This window comes from Vombatus ursinus, unplaced genomic scaffold (assembly GCF_900497805.2).
Source record: "Vombatus ursinus unplaced genomic scaffold, bare-nosed wombat genome assembly UNPS02014171.1, whole genome shotgun sequence".
Classification (NCBI taxonomy): domain Eukaryota; kingdom Metazoa; phylum Chordata; class Mammalia; order Diprotodontia; family Vombatidae; genus Vombatus; species Vombatus ursinus.
In genome coordinates, this window is record NW_020953949.1 from 4,506,981 (window position 1) to 4,528,005 (window position 21,025).

At 37.8% G+C, this 21,025-nt stretch overlaps 1 protein-coding gene and 1 pseudogene across 1 annotated transcript in view; one reads left to right on the forward strand and one right to left on the reverse strand.

The window, feature by feature from the left end:
- Positions 1-1,531: 1,531 nt before the first annotated feature.
- Positions 1,532-9,779, reverse strand: LOC114041305 (annotated as a pseudogene).
- Positions 9,780-10,356: 577 nt separating this feature from the next.
- TRAP1 (TNF receptor associated protein 1) overlaps positions 10,357-21,025 on the forward strand; it is an 81,266-nt gene continuing 70,597 nt past the window's right edge. Inside the window, exon 1 of the mRNA XM_027859691.1 lies at positions 10,357-10,575. Within this exon, the coding sequence (XP_027715492.1) occupies positions 10,479-10,575 (97 nt within the window). The 5' untranslated portion in view covers positions 10,357-10,478. The remainder of the gene's footprint in view (positions 10,576-21,025) is intronic.

The following is a 21,025-nucleotide window of genomic DNA, read 5'->3' on the forward strand; positions in this document are numbered from 1 at the left end:
GACTTTATAGCCTCAGCTCTCAGGGAGCATAAGAGAAGAGGTTTCTGTTAATTCTAAGCTAAGGGTCATTGCCCTAGCTGAAAGAGCACCCTAGCTGAAAAGAAACACCACAACACTTCAGATGATGAATGCAGTACCATCTAGAAAGTCAAGGCTAAAAGTAGAAAGACAACAGTTATTCAAAGGGAGAGCATCCTATCTTACCTCATCCAACAGCCATTTCCGAGTGGTAGCCCAGCCTGCTGGATACAGCTCAGCAGCAACTTAGCCTGGTGTGGACCCAACACAGTAACTAGGTAAACTGTTTGATCCAGCTGAACATCAGACTAACCTATCCAGCCAAGACACTAAACCCTACAAGGAATGATCTCAACTGAGTCATCTATCTAGCTGAGACATCATGGTCTTTGAAGAACCAGCCCAGCTGAGCATTGGAACAAACATCATGAGGACCTTCCAGAGAGAAAGAAGACATAGAGATCCTACATTTCTGGAGACATGAGTTGCCTTAGCCATGTGTGTTCCTTACAAGTATGTCTAACTACTACTATAGTTAATATCATGTGTACTCTTCCCCCCATGGACTCTGTGGTCTATCTCCTCCATGTAAAATAGGGCTTCCCTGGCATTGAAGAAAATGATTTGTAACTACTATTCTCGCTACTCTATTTAAGTAAATGCCTTTTGTTAAATAACAGTCTACTGGTTGATTGTTAAGAGGAAACAACTGGTAGGGGTTTGTGAGCTAGTATTAGGATGATAGTCATTTACAAGTATACCCTAAGAAATCTAAAAGTAGTAGCAACCAGGTGGCTTCTACTACTTAACAAACACCATATAAAATAAACATTACCAAATACATAGTAGAACAGAAGGAGTATTATACATGAAACTGAAAATCTTTATTACATACTACTTCCCTTTCTTTTCAATTAAAATTTCTATTTTCATAATATTTTATTTTTTTCTAATTACATGTAAAACAATTTTAACATTCATATTTAACATTTTAAAAATATTTTATTTTTTCACAATTACATGTAAAAACAATTTTGAACATTCATTTAAAAAATTTTTGAGTTCCAAATTCTTTCCTTCTCCTCCCCCATCCCTGAGATAAGTAATTTTATATAGTTATACATGTGCAATCATGCAAAACATATATTCATATTACTCATATTGTGAAAGAAGACATGGTCTAAAATATGCAAAAAATAAAGAAAGTTAAAATAGTATGCTTCAATCTGTATTCAGACACTGTCAGTTCTTTCTCTGGAGATAGACAGCATTTTTCATCATGAGTCCTTTGAAATTGTTTTGGATCATTATATTGCTGAGAATAGCTAAGTCATTCACAGTTGGTCACCCTTAAAATATTGCTCTTACTATGTACAATGTTCTCCTGGTTCTGCTCAATTCACTTTGCATCAGTTTGTGTAAGTCTTTTCAAGTCATCACAATCATATACAACAATTTGTTCAGCCATTCCCCAATTGATGGGCATCCTCTCAATTTCCAATTCTTTGCCACCACAAAAAGAGTTGCTATAAATATTTTTGTACAAAAGTATTTTTCCCTTTTAAAAATTTTTTTTTAATTCATTAGCAACTTCCGCCACTTATTAACACCATGTTGATTTAATACAGCTGCAGGGACTTGCCCATGGTGTTCTTGATGTACAACGCCCTCATGTTTTGCCAGTTTTTCTTCAGCAGAGAAACCAGGAAATTGACAGCCAAATGGATATTGTAGATAAGCTCGTCATCTGTCATCTTCACATGGCCCACAGCCATCACCAGACACAGCACCTTTTTCATCTGGAACTTGATAGTAGATTTAACCTCATCAACCTTTGCCACCATATTCTCATTGTGGGTGGGCAGAGATGGAAACTTGCCGGTTTTGTTCAGACCAGGGCCTAGGATTCAAGGGATTTGCTTGATCAAGGACTCAGAGGCCAAAAAGGCATCATACTTTTTAGCCAGCTTCTTGACCAATTTCTTGTTCTTATTCAACTTCTTCAGGGCCTCTATATCCATGGGGGGGATTTCTACAGCTTTGGCCTCATCACAGTGCTGCTGGTCTCCCAGGATACACACAGAAAATTTAGATCGGGGTGTGGTTTTGAGCCTGACAGTGCCAGAGAAGCGTTTGTCCTTTTGGGGATCATAGTTCTTCAGATTGATCTGCAGCTCCACAGTTTCCAAAAACTTTCTGTGTTTGTGCTGGGGTCCATGCAGGACCTGCTGCACAGCTTCATAGAATGTGTCATGAGAGACTTTGCTGCTCATGGCTGCTCACTGGTCACAAGCTGGGAAAAGAATCAAAAAAATTTTTTTAAATTAAATTTTAAAATGTAATAAATTTAACCTGTAACTTTTAAAGCTGCCCTGCTTATCTGTGATTCTTTCTGGCTTTCTCTTTGTTCTCTCCTGTACATTAAAAAAATGCTTCAATATTCTTCTCTCTGTCTCTGTCTCTGTGTCTCTCTTCTCCCTCCCACCCTTGCCCCCCATGTCTTCTTGGAAGTCTGTATAAAGTCAAATAATTTATCTGATTTTCTCACATTCTGTAATTGTATTTCTTATATAAAAAACCTAGTGGCATCTTTTAGTTGTGATGTAGATGAGCCATGAATTTTTAAAAATTCTAATATGAAGTAGATCTATAAAGCACCCCCCTTGTAGCACAAACCTGTCTCATAATCATGGGTAAGGTCCCTAGAGGGCAGCTGTTGTCGCCACAGGTTATGGGGAATCCTGTGGGTTTGAGTTCCTACTACTAAAGTCTACAACTAATCCATCAGTGTGCTTCCTTTTAACGGACAGCCAGTTAACAGGATTAGTTCTTGGCAAAGGCATTTACTAAAACGGTGAAGTGAAAAACAGTAGCTACAAAGTGTAAGTGCTAATTGAGAGAGTAGTCTATGAGGGGATGCTGCATATTGATATTACTAACTAGGTTATGATTATGTAATTTTGAATTTCCTTCCCATATTTAGGATCATAGGTTTAACAAACAGGTTTAATTTTTAATTTTAATTTGTTTTTAATTTTAATTTTTTAATTTGTTGTTTTAGCTATATTGAAGGAATAAAGGACTATCAAAGAAGGGTTAGGACTATTGCTCAGTGTGGACGGAACAATGAGAACAGATGATGGAGAAAAGGCAGAAGCTCTGCAAACATGTATTTTGCTTCTTTTTCCTCTGCTAAAGAGAAAAATCTTTGAATTGCAAAGAACAAAACAAAAATGGGCCATTGGAAGTTGAAATCCCAAATAAGCAGGAAGAAAATGAGAGAGCCTCTTCTGCTCCTTAATGAATGTAAATCATCAGATTCAGAACAATTATATCCCAGGGTATCAAAGAACTTGTAGATGTGATTATCAATGATCCATGAAAGATTATGGGGATCAGGAAAGATGCTTACAGGTCTAAAGAAGCACAAATGTTTTCCCGAATTTCAAAAAAGGGAAAGGAGTCATTAAACTATAGGGCAGCAAATTTTATTTTTGTTAATAGCAAAATTCAGGAATGTATTATTTTTTATTATTTATTTTTCTCAAACATATATTATTAACAGACTAGATAGTCAACATCTAGATTTAGGAAGCTCAAATCATCAATAACCAGCATGAATCATAATTTAAGATTGGAAGTTGCCTTAAAAATAATTTATTTCACTTTTCTCTCCCTGCTTTACAGATGAGAAAACAGGCTGAGAGAGTTTAGGTTACTTGGCTGAGGTCCCATTGTTAGTAAGTCATGGAGTAAAGTAATTCAAATTCAAGTCATGGTACTCTAAACCCAATGCTCTTTCTACTACATGAAATTTGTTATTAGACTATTAATTACCTTAAAATAGGCATAAGTTTCTGCATAAATTATTATTGCTTTCTTGGCTTCTATAGTCCTATCCAAGGGTTGTCACACCTTTCCTCTATTAAGTTCCTTTTAGTCTTCTGCTTTCCCTTGTGATAGCTTAGGCAAGACTATTCCATGTTATAGAATAATAATATCTAGCATTTATATAGTATTTTAATGTTTGCAAAGCCCTTTTACAAATATTACTTCATTTTAACCTCATCACAACCTTGGAAGGGAGGTACTATTATTATCCCCATTTTACAGATGAGGAAATGGAGGCAGGCAGAAAACAATTAACTTACCCTAGGTCACATAGCTAGCATGTGTCTAAGTCTGAATTTGAACTCAGTTTTTCCTAACTTCGGGTCCTACACTGCCATTATACTTCCACACAATTCTCTTCAGTGATTTAAAATTCCCTCTGCCCCAAAAAGCATTGAGTCACTCATTTTATGGGTATCAATCTCACCTATCACTCATGCTTTCCAAGTTGTTTTTAAAAGTGCTCCTCAAGTCCCTCCTAATCAGGCCTCTGAAATTCACGATGATGTGTTCCTGATTGAGCGGCTATCTCAAAATCTGTGGTAGCTGGCCCCCTAGTGAAAAGGTCTTCAGAATGATGCCTATTTCCACATATACTCCCAATGATCCTTGGTAAGTCTCTTATATGGGTATTTGCTGCTAATCTTAATTCCAACTTGTCCATCAGGTAAAAACAAACTGATGCCAAGAGTAGGATACTGGACCTGAACTTACAAGTCTGTAGGCGATTGAGAATAGTGAGGAATATGCAAGAGTAAATGTTTAACAGTAAGCTCACCAAAAAAAAAAAAAGTACAAAGGACTCACTTTTAATTTTAATCTGTTTAATCTAATTTAATCAATTAACATTTTCTCCATCACTTTCTTTAAAGTCTAGACAACCAACAAAATAATTAATCAAGCCCTTATTTGTAGCATTTGCCAACTTCCAGGGTATAAATGGTCACACTGAACATTTCATAATTGGCTCTCCTGAGTCAATATGAACTGGCTTCAGTACACTTCTGAAAATATTTGGCATGAAAGGGAACCAGGATAGTGTGGAGAAAAGTATTCCCCCAATCCTGGCTTGGAGTACTAAAAAGAATCCTGGTATGGAATAGGTGGAAGGCAGCCAGATGGTGAAGTGGATAGAGTTCCAGGCCTGGAGTCAGAAAGAATCATCTACCTAAATTCAAATCTGATCTTAGACACTCACTAACTGTGTGACCCTGGGCAAGTCACTTAACCCTGTTTTCCTCATTTTCCTCATCTGTAAAATGTGCTGCAGAAGGAAATGGCAAACCACTCCAGTATCTTTGCCAAGAAAACCCCAAATGGGGTCATGAAATGATTGAAACTACTGAACAACAACAAAAATGGGATAGGTGGCTCAGTAATTGAATTAGGTTGTCATGAGTCATTTCATGGGACCAGGAGGAAGTTCCAGGTGAGAGAGGAAAGAAAGTAAATACATAGGAAGAACAAGTAGATGAAATTTTATGGCTGGAAATTAATAGCAGATCTCCAACTGATAAATGGTCAAAGGACATGAACAGGTAGTTTTCAGAAAAAGAAATCAAAGCTATCTATAGTGATATGAAAAAATACTCTAAACCACTATTGATTAGAGAAATGCAAATCAAAACAACTCTATGGTACCACCTCATACTCATGAGATTGGCTAATAAGAAAGAAAAAGAAAATGATAAATGTTTGAGAGGATGTGGGAAAAATTGGGACACTACTACACTTTTGGTAGAGTTGTAAACTGATCCAACCATTCTGGAGAGCAATCTTACTATGCCCAAAGGGCTATAAAACTGTGCGTATCCTTTGACCCAGCAATACCACTACTAGGTCTGTATCCCAAAGAGATCAAAGAAAAAGGAAAAGGTTCTACAGGTACAAAAATATTTATAGCAGCTCTTTTCTTCCCCTTTAATAGTATTTTTTTCCCAATTACATGTAAAGACAGTTTTCAACATTCATTTTTGTAAAAATTTGAGTTCCAAATTTTTCTCCTTTACTTCTGCCCTTCCCCGCTCCCCAAGGCAGTAAGCAATCTGATATAGGTTATACACATACAATCATGTTAAACATATTTCCACATCAGGCATGTAAGCAGTTCTTTTTGTGGTGGCAAAGAATTGGAAATTGTGGGGATGGCCATCAATTGAGGAATGGCTGAACAAGTTGCGGTATATAATTGTGATGGAATATTATTTTGCTATAAGAAATGATGAGCTGGATGGTTTCAGAAAAACCTGGGAAGACTTATGTGAACTGATACAAAGTGAAATGAGCAGAACCAGGTGGACATTGTACACGGTAACAGCAATAGTATATGATCATCAACTATGAATGACTTTGCTATTCTGATCAACAGAATGATCAAAGACAATTCCAAAGGACTTAAAATGAAAAAAGTGCCATTTACCTCCAGAGAAAGAACTGATGCAATCTGAATGAAGATTGAAGCATACTTTTTTGACTTTCCTTATTATTCTTTTTTTTTTTTTTTGGTCTACGCTTTCTTTTGCAACAGGGTTAATATGGAAATATGTTTTGCATGACTTCACATGTGTAATACATATCAAAGTTCTTGCCTTCTCAAGGAAGGGGGAAGGGAGGAAGGGAGTGAGAGAATTTGGGACTCAAAATTTAAAAAAAATGTTAAAAATTCTTTTTACCTGTAATTGAGAAATATTTAATGAAATAAATAAAATACATTGGGGGGGGGATTAATAACAGAGTAAGCTATGCCCTACTGCCAATATAGCTGTTGCTGGAGGCTGTTCATTTGTTCCAAGTGGTTATAGACTTCTTGAGGGACAAAACAAAAAGTATCTTGAGAATAGCTGAATTACAGCATCAGCTACATCAGCAATCTAGAAAAATGCAAAATGCAGAGCAGTCTCTGGGCGGTTAAGCCAGGCTATGAATTTAGAAAAAATACCTTTACTTCATTTTTTAGTAAGATAAGGCAGTGGCCTGAGGAAGTTTTAAGACCTAGCATAGATCCAAGAAATTAGCAAATGAATTTTTCAGGCATTAAATCTGTATTTGTGTACATGTCAGTATTGACACTTGTGTGAAGTTTCTTTTTTTGCCTTTTTGTATATGCCTCGTTCAGAATGTAAAGTTCAGAATGCATTGTCTTTATTTTATTTTATTTTTACAAAAGGTGTCAAGAGAGCTGTTAAAAATTCTCTAGCAACCTTTGACTCTATGTGCATATGAATATATATGGAGAGGGGGTGAGGAGGTTGGTGGTCCAAAAAAAGCAGTTTCTATGATTGGGACTCCCAAGCCAATCTGATTAAATGTGCAGTAAAAAGTTCTTTTGAATTTGACAGTACTACATTTGTGAAACTCTATATTAATGTGTTATCAGACTTAACATCTCAAGCCTGGCCAACTTAAAGGAGTCAATTTAATGTAAGATTATTTATGAGGACTTAAATGTCTGTAAATATATAGATTCCATTGAATCTATGGGAAGGATTTTGTCCCCACATAGGGATGTTTAAATTCTGCTTCCTAGGCTTTTCTATTGGTTCGTCTTTTGGTTATATTAATTTGAATTATATTCTAAGTTCCCTTGAATGTAGTGTGTTGAAAATTATAATGGGATAGAAATTGGATCATCCCTCCTCAAACCTCCCACGGCACCCCTTTCCCCCACCCTCTCAGCTGAGGACATTGTTTCATACTACACTGAAAATATTGAGGTCATTCACAGAAAGCTCCCTCTTCTCCCCTCTTCCTCATTTATATTACTCAGATATCTTTCAATATTTTCTCTTTTACTTGTCTCACATGATGCAGTGATCTTCCATATCAGAAGCAGAGTTTCATGTAATATTTGCAGGAATAACAAAATCATTGTGCACATGATCATAATGGCTTGGAATTATTGCAGACACAAACATGTTTCAAACATGCAAATGCGTGTCACAGAGGAAAACAGATATTTGTAATATAATTTGGCATTTATTTACTGCTTAAGGAATCATTAATGAATTTTTACCACAAACACCTTAGACTATCATCTCAAACCCCTTGGAGTTCTCAAACACTAAATGAGAACCAATGCACTAGATTAATGTATGACATTTTGTTTAACTATTCCCTCATGAATGGGCATCTATTATCTTTACTATTCTTTGATATTACAAAAGTGCTACTGTAAATATTTTTTTGAATGTGGGATTTTTCTGTCAGTGGCCTCCTTGGGGATGGGGGTATATGCCAAACAGTGGAATCTCTGGGTCAAAGGGTATGGATATTTTAGTAATCTTATTTGCATATTTTCAAATTGCTTTCCAGAATGATTGGACCAATTCACAGTTCCACCAACCATGCATAAACGTTTGTCTTTCTAAAATCCAATATTGATTATTCCCAGGTTTTGTCATCCTTTCTGATTTGATGAATATGAAATCTCAGAACTGTTCTGTTTTGCATTTCTTATTATTAGCGATTTGGAATATTATTTCATATAGTTGTAAATAATTTGTAATACTTTTTATAACTATTTTTATCCCTTGTCCATTTATCCACTGGGGATCCCCACTGGGGAACCCCACATGGCTTTTGGTTTTATATATGTCAGTTCTGTATTTTAAATATTAGAGATACTTGATGTGAAGTCCCCCCCCCCACCAATTGACCACTTCCCTTTTTATCCCTGTTGCATTAATTTTGTTTATGCCAAAGCTTTTCAGTGTCATAAAATTAAAATTATTTATTTTATCTTTTGTGATTGCCTCTATCCATTTGGTGAAACATTCACCTCCTAGTCATAACTATGAAAATCAATCACTGGGTCACCAGCAATTTACTAAGTAGTTACTATCAGGCACAGTGCTTATGCCCCAGAAATACAAAGAAAAGCCAAAAACTGTTTTTGTCCTATACCACCCACTGTATTTCCAACCTCAGTGCCTTTGTACTGATTGGTCCCCATACCTGTGAAGCACTATACTTCATCTTCACATCTGCCTCTTAAAAGTCCTAATTTCTTTCAAAGCTTAGCTCAAACTCATGAAACCTTTTCTGATCTCTCAAGAACTAGTTCCTTCTCTTCCAAATTAACTTCTGTTTATTTTGAATATATTTATATATGTACATGTTATCTCCCTCATTTAGAATGTAAGTCCCTTGAAGGCTAGGGCTATTTCATTTTCTGTCTCTCTATAATTTAACACCCTATACAATGTAAGCACTCAGTAGATAATGATTGTTGTTCGATTGCCCTGCTGGGATTACATATGGAGTATTGTGTTCAGCTCTAGGCATCCCATTTTAGGAAAGACATTCATAAGCTAGAAAACTTGGGGAGGAGGGTGACTAGAATGGTGACGGCCCTCAAGATAATGCCACATGAGGAATAAACTAGGTGAAATATGATTAAAACCACTGGGTAACATTTGTCAGGCTTAGGAGAAACATGCTAATCGTTTCAAGTATCCAAAAGGCTTTCGTGTAGAAAGTGGATTAGTTCTGTCTGACCCCAGAGGGCAGAACTTGGAGCAAAGGGTGAAAGTTGCAGAGAGGCGTGTTTGAAGCCCAGGTGAGGAGAAACTTCCTAACAATGAGAGCTATCCAAAAGCAGAGAGAACTGCCCTCAGGAGGGAGTGGGTTTCCATCTCACTACAGGTCTTGAAACAAAGGCCAGATAACCACTTTCTGGGGTTATTGTAGAAGAGTTCTTGATCAGGTAGGCGCTGGACTAGAAGACCGCCTTTCTAATTTGGATTTAGTGAGTGCCAGTCGGAACAGGGGGGATGGGAGGGTCCTTAGAACTTTGAGGTACCCAAGCTCCAGAACTCTGTAAATTTTAATTCGCTACCTAAGTGTCGTCATCGTCATCGTCATCGTCATCATCATCGTCATCATCATCAGTAGCAGCAGCAGCAGCAGCAAAAGCAGCTGATCCAAACCCTTCTTTTTACAGATGGGGAGACAGGAAGATGAGACGCGATTTGCACAAGTTTCTTACACTCGCGACTTCGACAAGATCAAGCAGACAGGTCTCTTTCTCCCTCCTGTATTTTAGCGCATCACAGGTCACAGGTCACACTTTACAATCACCTTCTTCCAACCCCACCGAGGTGCCACGGGAGGCAAGCGGAGCGTTGCCCTTGACGACCAGAGAGAAGGTCACCGAGGTCCCCTTCCGGGATCACACTGAAGCAGGTATGTCTTCGCCTAAGCCTGGCCGGCGTGGGAGTAGATATGCCCGCATCCCAATCTCCGCTCAGAGATGCTTTTTCTTCCCTCCCCTCCCTCCCATGCTCCAGGACGAGATGCACAGGCTGCCGGCGGGTCGGTGGGAAAGCCTCCGAGGGTCACTTGAGAGGCAGAGGACCCAGAGCAGGATGGAGGGCGGCCACGGAGCAGGCAAACGGCGCGGACGGTGCAGTCGCGCAGCTGGTGACGTCAACGGTCCCCGCCGCGTGCCTCGCGAAGGCCCCGGCTGCTGCCTTGCTCTCAGTCTTCAGCTCTCTCACAGACCCTGCTAGGTTCCGCCCCTCACCCTTACCTGGGTCCGCTGTGGCGAAGCCTTTTGCCGGGAGTAAGACATGGCGCGGGAGGTCCGCGCGCTGTTGCTGCTCGGGGGCCGCCACCTACGGCCTCTGCTCGGGTCACGGGAGCCGGGGCTGCGGACGATCGCCGGAGGTAAGGAGCCGGCGGGGGTCGCCACCCCCGCCCCCCGCAGCTTCCTCGGGCCGCTCCGGAGGAAGAAGTGAGGCGCAGACCGCCGCCGGGGGAGTTGGGCTGGGGAGGAGCCGCGGCCGGCTGCGGAGGAGCTCGGACAGCGGCGCGGAGGCGGCCCACGTGGGACTGCAGAAGCGGGGCTGGCCCCTGGCAGTGACGATAATTCTAAGCAACGAATGTTTTCGTTTTCATTTCCCTAGGTTGTTTTCGGTCTTGGGATTTGACCCGATTATCGATTAGTGGGCGCTTAGAAAAAAATGTTGGGTAACCGACGTTTGTTAAACGCGGTCTGTGTGGAAAGTACTGGGGTAGACGCTGGAGGAGATAAAAAAAAAAAGAGCCAGTTCCTGCTTTGGTGGGGGCTATGATAGGATAGATGCGTGTTAGAGAGGTGCAAGAAAAATGTTAGGGGAAGCTTGTCGGGATGGGAGGCACTTGTGAAAAGTGGCTTTGAGCTGGAATTGTCAAAGGCACCAAGAGATGGGTGAAGAGAATTCTTGAAGGGTCTCAAAATAATAAGGGTCAGCCCGGACGATTCCGGTTGAGTGTAGTAGATTACATTGAGGTGAGGAATGGGAAATAAGGCAGGAAAAGTAAGGTAGTATCTATCCAATTGTGGAGGGCCTTGAATGTCAGGCTAAGGAATTTGAAATTCAGCAAAAGGGAGCCATTTAAAAATTTTCTGCAGAACAACAACTAAATTATGCATAAAATTAGTTTGTCATGAATCCTTTGGCAGAGTGGAGATGGCAAGGCCTGTTAGGAGACTGATACAATAGATGAGGTAGTTGATGATTGTCTCCATGAGGGTGGTACGGCTGTAAGGGGAAGACAGAAGGTTGGGTAGGGACAAATGAGATGATTGGGGAGGGTCAAATCATTGACTTTTCCAGTGTTGGAGGCAGGGTGCCTGGGTGGTACCCTTGACAGAAATTGTGAAAACAGGAGGAAGATTGGGCAATACCACAATAGTACAGTGGTGTGTGAATTAACTGGGACAAATTAAAACAAGTTTATTAACATATACAACAAACATTACAACTTTTATTCCTTTAAAGAACTTTTAACATGCAGTATATCCCCATGCTGTAGTCACTTGCTTTATGTGGTTTGATCGTGAGTATGGAAGAGTTTGACATTTTCTTTAATTCATCATGAAATTATACTTTGGGCATATTTGATAAAACTCATACCTTTTATAATATTTTTTCAGATCAACCCATATGAGAACCCATAGACTAAAAAAATTTTAGATTTTTTATTTTGAATTTAGTTTTAATTATATTAATTAAATTTTAAATATAAACTTTGAATTTGAACACCAAATAACATTTCCATATGCAATACCTAGTATGTATGTGATAAATTCAACATAGTTTTATGTCTTGTTTGTTTACCTCTGGCTTCCTTTTTTGTCTTTTTTGTATTTAAAAATATTTCAGTGACCTTTTTCTTTTGACAGCCCCAATAGCCATTTTCTCTCTCCCTCCCACTTTCTTTACTTTCATTGATACAAAAACAAACAGGCAAACAAAAAACTCTTATGTATAGTCAAGACAAAATTTTGACAGTGGTTCTCTGAAAATGGCTGACCATTCAGTCCTGAGCAACATACTTCCATATTGTCCTCTGGAAAAGGGATTGGTCATTGTGTTCTTAAGTCTTTGAAGTAGTTTCCCCCACTTCTTGTGTACATGGTACTTATTGGTTCTGCTCACTTCACTCTGCACTATTTTATACAGATCTCAGGTTTCTCCAGATCTATTACTTTGATCATTTCTTATGGTGAAATATTCAACATTTGTATACTGTAATTTGTTTAGCCATTCCCTAGTTGATGGGCATCCTCTTAATTTCCAGTTCTTGGACACTACAAAAATAGCTGCTATAAATATTTTTGTATATATGAGTCCTATTACTCAATCTTGGTATATTTGGCCTAGAAACTTACTAGTAGTATCACTGGGCCAAAGGAACCACAGTTGAGTGACTTTACAAGGGGCGTAGTTCCAAATTGTTTTTGAGAAAGACATAATCACAGCAACACCAGTAATACGTTGGCGTGCTTGTTTTCCTAAAGCCCTTCTGACAATTGCCCTTTTCGTTTTTTATTGTCTTTGTGAGTCTTTAATAATAAATGTGATGAGGAATTTCAAATGTGTTTTGATTTGCACTTCACTATTACTGATTGGGAATATTTTTAGTAGGGGTGTTGATAGCTTGGATTTCTTACTTTGAGGATTACCTGGTCATATCCTCTGGCCATTTTTCTTTAAGGAAATGACTCTTGTTTTTATATATTTTAATTATTTACATATCTTGGATAGAAGACCTTTATCAGAGAAACTTAGTACAAAGATTTTTTTCCCCAGTTCACTGTTTCCCTTCTAATTTTAACTGCATTGGGTTTGTTTGTGCAAAAACTTTAAAATTTTATGTAATACAAATTTTCCATCTTATCTCCTGTGATCCTTTCTTTCCTCTGCTTGGTCAAGAATTTTTTATCCATAGTTGCTAAAGGTATCCTTCCTTGCTCTTCTAATTTGTTTTTGATGTTTTATATCTACGTCTTGTATCTGTTTGGAGCTTATTGTGGTATGTTGTGTGAAGTGTTGATCCAAATCTAATTGCTGCCTAAATACTTTATGGTTTTCCTAGCAATTTTTGTTAAATAGTGGGTCCTTGCCCCAGTAATTGGGGTTTGGGGGGGTTATTGAAAATTGAGCTGTGTTTTTTTGCTTCTGTATGTTACATATCTAATTTGTTCCACTGATTTACCTCTCTGTTTTTAAACCCGTATCAGATAGTTTTAATGACTACTGTTTTATAATATAATTTGAGATCTCTTGCTTTTTTTATTACTTCCCTTGGTATTGTTGACCCTTTTGTTATTTTTTTCTAGCTCTATAAAGTAATCATTTGGTAGTTCGATTAGTATAACTTGGAAAAGGTAAATAATTGAAATAGTACTGTTATTTTTATTATACTAGGATGCCCTAACTATAAACAACCCAAACCCTTAGATTTTCAGTGAGGTTTTAAATCATTTAAATTCCTTAACTTTTTGTGGTATATGGTGCAAAGCTATTGTGGTATTCAATCTGTATTTGGGAATTTTTGTAGTTCTGGAATAATTCTGCTTCAGTATGTCAGTATATATTTATCAGAGTTGGCCATTTCCCAAGCCCATTTAATTCTTTTCTACATTGTACTTTGATTTTAAAAGTGGAATTATTCAATAACATGATCTTTAATTTATAAGTTGTATTTTTTATATTATATAAATAAAACTAATAAAACCACTGTTTTAACAAGTTTTCTTTTGGGAAATGATTTTTCTTAGTCTGACTTCATTCTTACTCCTGAACTTCCTTGATGGAACATGGTACTGTGTAAAGAACATTAGATCCATAGTCAGAAAACCTACATTCAAATTTTACCTTCAATACTACTCTGTGACCTTTTGGCAAGTCATTTCTCATTCCTGGTCTCCTGTCCGTTCTGGCACTAGATATATACTCAGATGACGTTCTTTATTCTGTGGATATCTATGGAATTTTCAAAAATGTAGATGAAAATTAATATTTTGAGGTTGAATTAAAATATATATATTTTTATTATTATTTTTTTTTAGGCAATTGGGGTTATGTGACTTGCCCACGGTCACACAACTAGTAAGTGTCAAGTGTTTGGTCTGAGGTCGGATTTGAACTCAGGTCCTCCTGACTTCAGGGCCAGTGCTGTATCCACTTCACCACCTAGCTGCCCCTAAAATATATTTAAATAGTCAACCAAGCTGCCAATGTACTAGAAAGCAGTATAGCCCTACTTCCCCCACTACTACTCCAGCAAAAACTGTCAGACCGGGTAGTGATTAGGAAATCTAAGGAAAAAGTAGAGTGGTGAATCTTTCTAGCCCAACATTACAAATTTGACCCATAGGCAAGTGACCAGGGCAGGAGCTGTGGAAAGGTGTAGTCTAGGATTATAGACTCAGCCTTGACCAGTCAGCAGTGTGGGACCTCCCTCTGGGCCAAGAACAGTGTTAGGCCAGCAGTGCAATAGCTCTGAACCTGCTGTGCCTTTTAGCTAGCTGATGGGGGAGGGGGGGTATTAGGCCTAAAATAAAAGCACTAGAGCACCACCCTCAGCTGTGTTGCTTGTGCACAAGGCTTTCTGGCTTCTAGACCACAGGTCCCCCACCCCTGGCTAGGAGGACAGTGATCAGGCCATGACCTTGATCTAACATAGAGCTTGCTGAAAGTCTGCAGCTTCTTAAGTTGAACCCTTCAAAAAAGGGTAATTTTTTTTTTTTTTTTTTGGTGAGGCAATTGGGGTTAAGTGACTTGCCCAGGGTCACACAGCTAGTAAGTGTCAGGTGTTTGGTCTGAGGCTAGATTTGAACTCAGGTACTCCTGACTTAAGGGCCAGTGCTCTATCCACTGCACCACCTAGATGCCCCAAAAAAGGGTGATTTTTAAAGGACCTCAGTACCTGAGGAATATAGCAACAGGACCCAGGATCATCCAAGACCATATGGTTCCACATATGTTTGAGCCAGTTATTTATATATCTTGGATATAAGAACTGTGCACAGAACCTGGTCTTGAAACAATGTCCTAATCCTGGAAATAAGACTGGAGGAGTAAATAAACAAAAAAAAGATAAAGAGCTATCATGATGTCAGAGATGCCCAAGACAAAATCCTGAGAGAATAAAACACCTACAAGCAAAACCTCAAGGAAAAAAAAACCCCTAAAACATAGCTTGAACAAAAGTTAGACTACAATTCCTAATCTAAACAAAATGAGATTTGAGTTAAAAGTTATTATTAATGAAATGAGATTGATAGAGCAAAGAATTAGAAAAGAAAAGAGAATTAACATCTTAGTATAAGAGGTACAAAACCTTACCCAAGCAACAGACTCCTTAAAAGTTAAAATGGACCAATTAGAAATTATTAAATCTAGTGAAAGGCTGTGAACAGGCAGTTTTCAGAGTCAAAGCTATCTATAGTCATATGAGAAAAGTACTCTAAATCATTACTGATTAGAAAAATGCAGATTAAAGTAACTCTGTGGTACCACCTTACACCTATTAGATTGGCTAATGTGACAAAAAAGGAAAATGTCAAATGTTGGAGGGGATATGGAAAAATTGGGACACTGATGCACTGTTGGTGGAGTTGTGAATTAATTGTTCCAACCATACTGGAAAACAATTTGGAACTATACCCAAAGGGCTATAAAACTGTTCATGCCCTTTGACCCAGTAGTACCACTACTAGGTCTATACCTTAGAGATCAAAGAAAAAGAAAAAGGACCTGTACACACAATGATATTCATAGCACCTCTTTTTGTGGTTGCAAAGAATTTGAAATTGAGGGTATGCCCATCAATTAGGGAATGGCTGAACAAATTGTGGTATATGATTGTGATGGAATACTCTTGTGCTATAAGAAATGATGAGCAGGATGCTTTCAGAAAAACTTGGAAGACTTACAGGAACTGATACAAAGTGAAATGAGCAGAACCAGAACATTGTACACAGTAGTAGTAATATTGTATGATGATAAATGATTGTGAATGACTTAGCTATTCTGATCAATACAATGATCCAAGACAGTTCTGAAGGACTGAGGATGAAAAATGCTATTTGCCTTCAGAGAAAGAACTGATGGAGTCTGAATGCAGATTGAACCGTAGGTTTGGTTTTTTTTTTTACTTTATTTTTTATGGGGGGGAGGGTCCTGTGTTTTCTTTTGCAATAGGGCTGATATGGAAGTGACTTCATGACTTTTGACTTTTACATGACTTCACAGGTATAATCTATATCAGATTGCTTGCCTTCTCAAGAAGGAGAGAATTTGGAGCTCAAAATTTTTAAAAAAAAGCAAACATTAAAAATTTTTCTTACACATGTAATTGAAATTTTTGTTATACATGTAATTGAAAAAATAAAAATTAAATAAAAAAGATTGACTTCATGAGATAATAAGAAATATTAAAACAAAGTCAAAAGAAGAAAGAAATTTTGAAGAAAACATAAGAGATCTTGTAGCAAAAAGCAGTTGACTAGAAAACATATCAAGGAGAGAGAGAATTTAAGAATCATTGGACTAGCTGAAAGCTGTGACCAAAAAAAAGCCTAGATATCATTTTTCAAGAAATCATAAAAGAAAACTACCCAGACCTATTTGAACCAGATAGCAAAGTGAAAATAGTCACTTCACGAAAGAAACCCCCAAATGAAAATTCCCAGGAACCATCTTGGCCAAAATCCAGAGCTTTCAGGTCAGATAAAAAATACTACATGCAGCCAAAAACAATGAATTCAAGTACTGAGAAACTACACTGAGGCTCGCGTAAGATTTTAGCAGCTACTAATGTAGTGCTCTCTCTCATGAAGGGAGAGCTTGAAATATAATAGCCAAAATGTAAAAGATAAAGGCTTGCAACCATTAATGTACCCAGCAAAACTGAATATTAATGCTGCAGGAGGAGAAATGGATCTTTAATGAAATAAAGGTCTTCAGGCATCACTGATGGAAAGATCTGAGCTTAGAAGCCTTGACATGCAGAGACAGGAGTAAAGAGAAGCAGAAACATAAAATGGTAATGTGTAAATGAGCAATTGGAAGAGACTTTATAAGGTGAAATGTTTGCATTCTGTTGTGGGGGTCATAAAAGTAATCTCATAATTTCAATGACATCAGTGGTTATGAAATTAAATAAGACAGAAAGGGGAGGCCTTGTAGTAATTTTATTATGTTTTGATGATCTTAAAATAAAGGAAAATGGAAGGCTAAAGGAATACTCTAGGGAAGAAAGAGGGGAGGAATAGGGGAGGGAAACTTATTTAATTGGGAGCCACAATAGAAGTCTATGTAAGAGGAAGGAGTTGGGGAGCAGGTATTATAGAAGTAACACTTAAATGAATCGTTAGATGTGGATAAGTGGAAATAAATATTAATAAGAAAAAAGATTATTTGCGAAGGATTTCTATATATGTGACTTCTAACCTGGGTCTCACTCAAGCTAACTCCTTTGGTAGTTTAGATCTGATAGTGGAATGAAGGGGTACGTTTGTATATCATTCAGCAGTTTATATAGCAGGGGGAGTATATGTAGCAAGGACACCATACAGTGATGCAGCAAAAATAGAACTCCCCTGCTTCTGAGTCGCCCCATAGTGGTCCACTAGCCAATCATCAGAGAAAGGCAGGAGCTGTCTTATCTGTTTATACTTAGGTGATAACAAAATGATGTCGAAGACCTGAACCAATTGCGTCTTGGAAGGTGACTTCAGTACCTTTTCAGGTGTATCATTGCTAAGCCATATGTTTTGGAATGTTACGAAATTGTGGAAAACGCAGTATCTATAATTGCAGCTTGCCCTGCGTGAAAGAATATTCTAAGGCAGACAGAAAGAAGTGTCAGTGGGGTTGTAACTTAGTTACAATCCCTAACATTTCACTACTTTAAAAAAAAAAGACAGCTTTTAAAAAATTGTTTTTGATCTTTTGTTTTTACGTCACCTAGATTTTCCCTTTTGTCTCTTGCCCAGCCCTCCCTCCCAGAGAACCATTCCTTATGACAATTTTTTTTTTAATAAAGAAGAGAAAAATTCACCAAATTCAGTAATTCTGACATCTGCAGTGTCCCCTAGCTACACACTCTACCTCTGCAAAAGAGTGAAAGGAGGTGAGATGCTTTCCTCTATGACGGACACTGTTAGTGAATGTGACATGAATGAAGAGCAAGCAAAGGAGACTGTTGGATTAGTTGGACAGATAGCAAGAGAACCAAGAGAAATCGGTGTCAAGAAAATCAAAAGAGGAAAGAAGATCCAGGAAGAAGTGGTATGTCAAATGCTGCATCATGAGTCAAGAAGGCTATTAGATTGGGCAAGTTTCTTTTGAATGATGAGTATTTAGCAACCAAATAAGATAACAATTCAGTTCAACCTGACAATTTATTAAATACCTACTAAGTGTAAAGTATTATACTAGGCTAGGAATACAAATCCACAAATAAAGTTTTTAGAAAATTTACATGGGGTAGAGTAGAGACAATACGTATTTATATGTAAAATAGATAAGTAAATACAGTATAATTTGCTGAGGGAGGGAGCACTAGTAAATGGAGAATCAACAAAGTCTTCAAAGAAGAGATCACCACCAAGCAGAGCCTTGAAGGAAACTAGGAATTCCAAGTGGAGGAGTGGAGGAAGTGCATTCCTACCCTGAAGGACAGCTTACAATAGACATGGAGGTGGGATATAGGATGTAGAGTTGCATGCACAATAATTCCACTTTGCCTGGGATGAAGAGTACTAGGAGGTTGGTAATATGAACAAGTTTGGAAAGGCAATTTGGAGCCAAACTGAAGGACTTTCATTTCCAAGAAGGACTCTTTGCTACTATCCTTGGTGCTAGGGAAGTGGTGATTACAAAGAGCCAGCATGACTTTTGTCAAGAACAGGTTATGCCAGACTAACCTCATTTCTTTTTTTTGACAAGATTCCTAAAATAGATGAAGGAAATGCTGAATGCTAATATAAAATACTAATTTACCTAGATTTTAGTAAAGCTTTCAGTAACGTATTTTATATCATTCCTTTGGAGAAGATGGAGAGATATGGATTAGAGAAAAACATAGATTCAGAAGTGGTTGGATTGTGGGCTTCAAAGAATAAATTGTTAATGGTTCAGTCTGTTTGTCTATGGAAGGCCCTAGGGATTTAAATGATCTTGGGCTGTTTAACATTTTTATCAAAATAATTTGATTGGATAAAGGCATAGATAACTCAAATTTGCAGAAAACACAAGACTGGGAGGAACAGCTAACATACTAAATGATGGTAAAGATCCAAAAGTATCTTTATAGGCTAAAATATTGGACCAAAGCTTGTAAGATGAGATTCAGGAAGGATAAATGTACCATTTTTTCTGCTTTCTCTTACTGATATAAGCATTTAGAGATACAAATGTTGGTCTATGCCTAATTTCTGCCATACTATGTTCCAGTTTTCCCAGCAGTTTTTGTCAAATAGTGAGTTCTTATTCCAGAAGCTGGAGTCTGAGTTTATCAAACAGTAGGTTACTATAGTCATTGACTACTGTGTCTTGTGTACCTAACCTTTTCCACTGATCCATGATTCCATTTCTTAGTATCAAATAGTTTTGATGACTGCCACTTTATAATATAGTTTTAGATCTGGTAAGGCTAGGCCACCTTCCATTGCATTTTTTTTCCCCCCGTTATTCCCTTGATATTCTTGACCTTTTGTTCTTTCAGATGAATTTTGTTATTTTTTCTGTAAATAATTTTCTGGTAGTTTGATTGGTACAGCACTGAATAAGTAAATTAATTTAGGTGGAATTGTCATTTTTATTATATTAGCTTGGCCTACCCATGAGCAATTAATATTTTTCCAGTTGTTTAGATCTTACTTTATTTGTGTGAAAAGTGTTTTCACACAAATAAATTTGTGTGGATTTGTTGTGGATTTGTCTTGGCAGGTAGACTCCCAAGTATTTTATATTGTCTACAGTTATTTTAAATGTAATTTCTCTTTCTATCCATTGTTGCTGGTAATATATAGAAATGCTGAAGATTGATGTGGGTTTTTTTAATAGCCTGTAACTTTGATAAAGTTATTATTTTAGTAGATTTTCTAGGACTTTTTTTAATTAATAAATTTATTTATTTTTAGTTTTCAACATTTACTTTCACAAGACTTTGAGTTCCAAATTTTCACCCCATCTCGCCCCTCCCCCCACCCCAAGATGGCTTGCATTCTGAATACCCCTTCCCCTAGTCTGCTTTCCCTGCTATCTCTCCCCCCCTTCCCCTTCTATTTTCCTGTAGGGCAGGATAGATATCTGTACCCCATTTCCTGTATTTCTTATTTCCCAGTTGCGAAAACATTTTTTTTTCAACATGTGTTTTTAAAACTTTGGGTTCCAAATTTTCTCCTTTTCTCCCTCCCCACCCACCCTCATTGAAAAGGCAAGCAACTCAATATAGGCTATACATGTGCAGTTAGGCAAAACACTTCCATAGTAGACATGCTGTGAAAAACTAACTCTATTTCCCTTAATCCTATTCCACCCCCCCATTTATTCTATTCTTTCTTTTGATCCTGGCCCTCCTCAGAAGTATTTGCTACTGATTACCCCCTTTCCCAATCTGCCCTCCCCTCTATCATCCCCCTACTCTCTTGTCCCCTTCCCCTTCTATTTTCCTGTAGGGTAAGACAGATTTCCATACCCAATTGAGTGTGTATGTTATTCCCACCTTAAGTCAAATCCTATGAGAATAAGATTCACTCATTCCCTCTCACCTTCCCCCGTTTCCCCTCCACTGTAAGAGCCTTTTCTGTTTTTTTGTGAGATAATCTACCCCG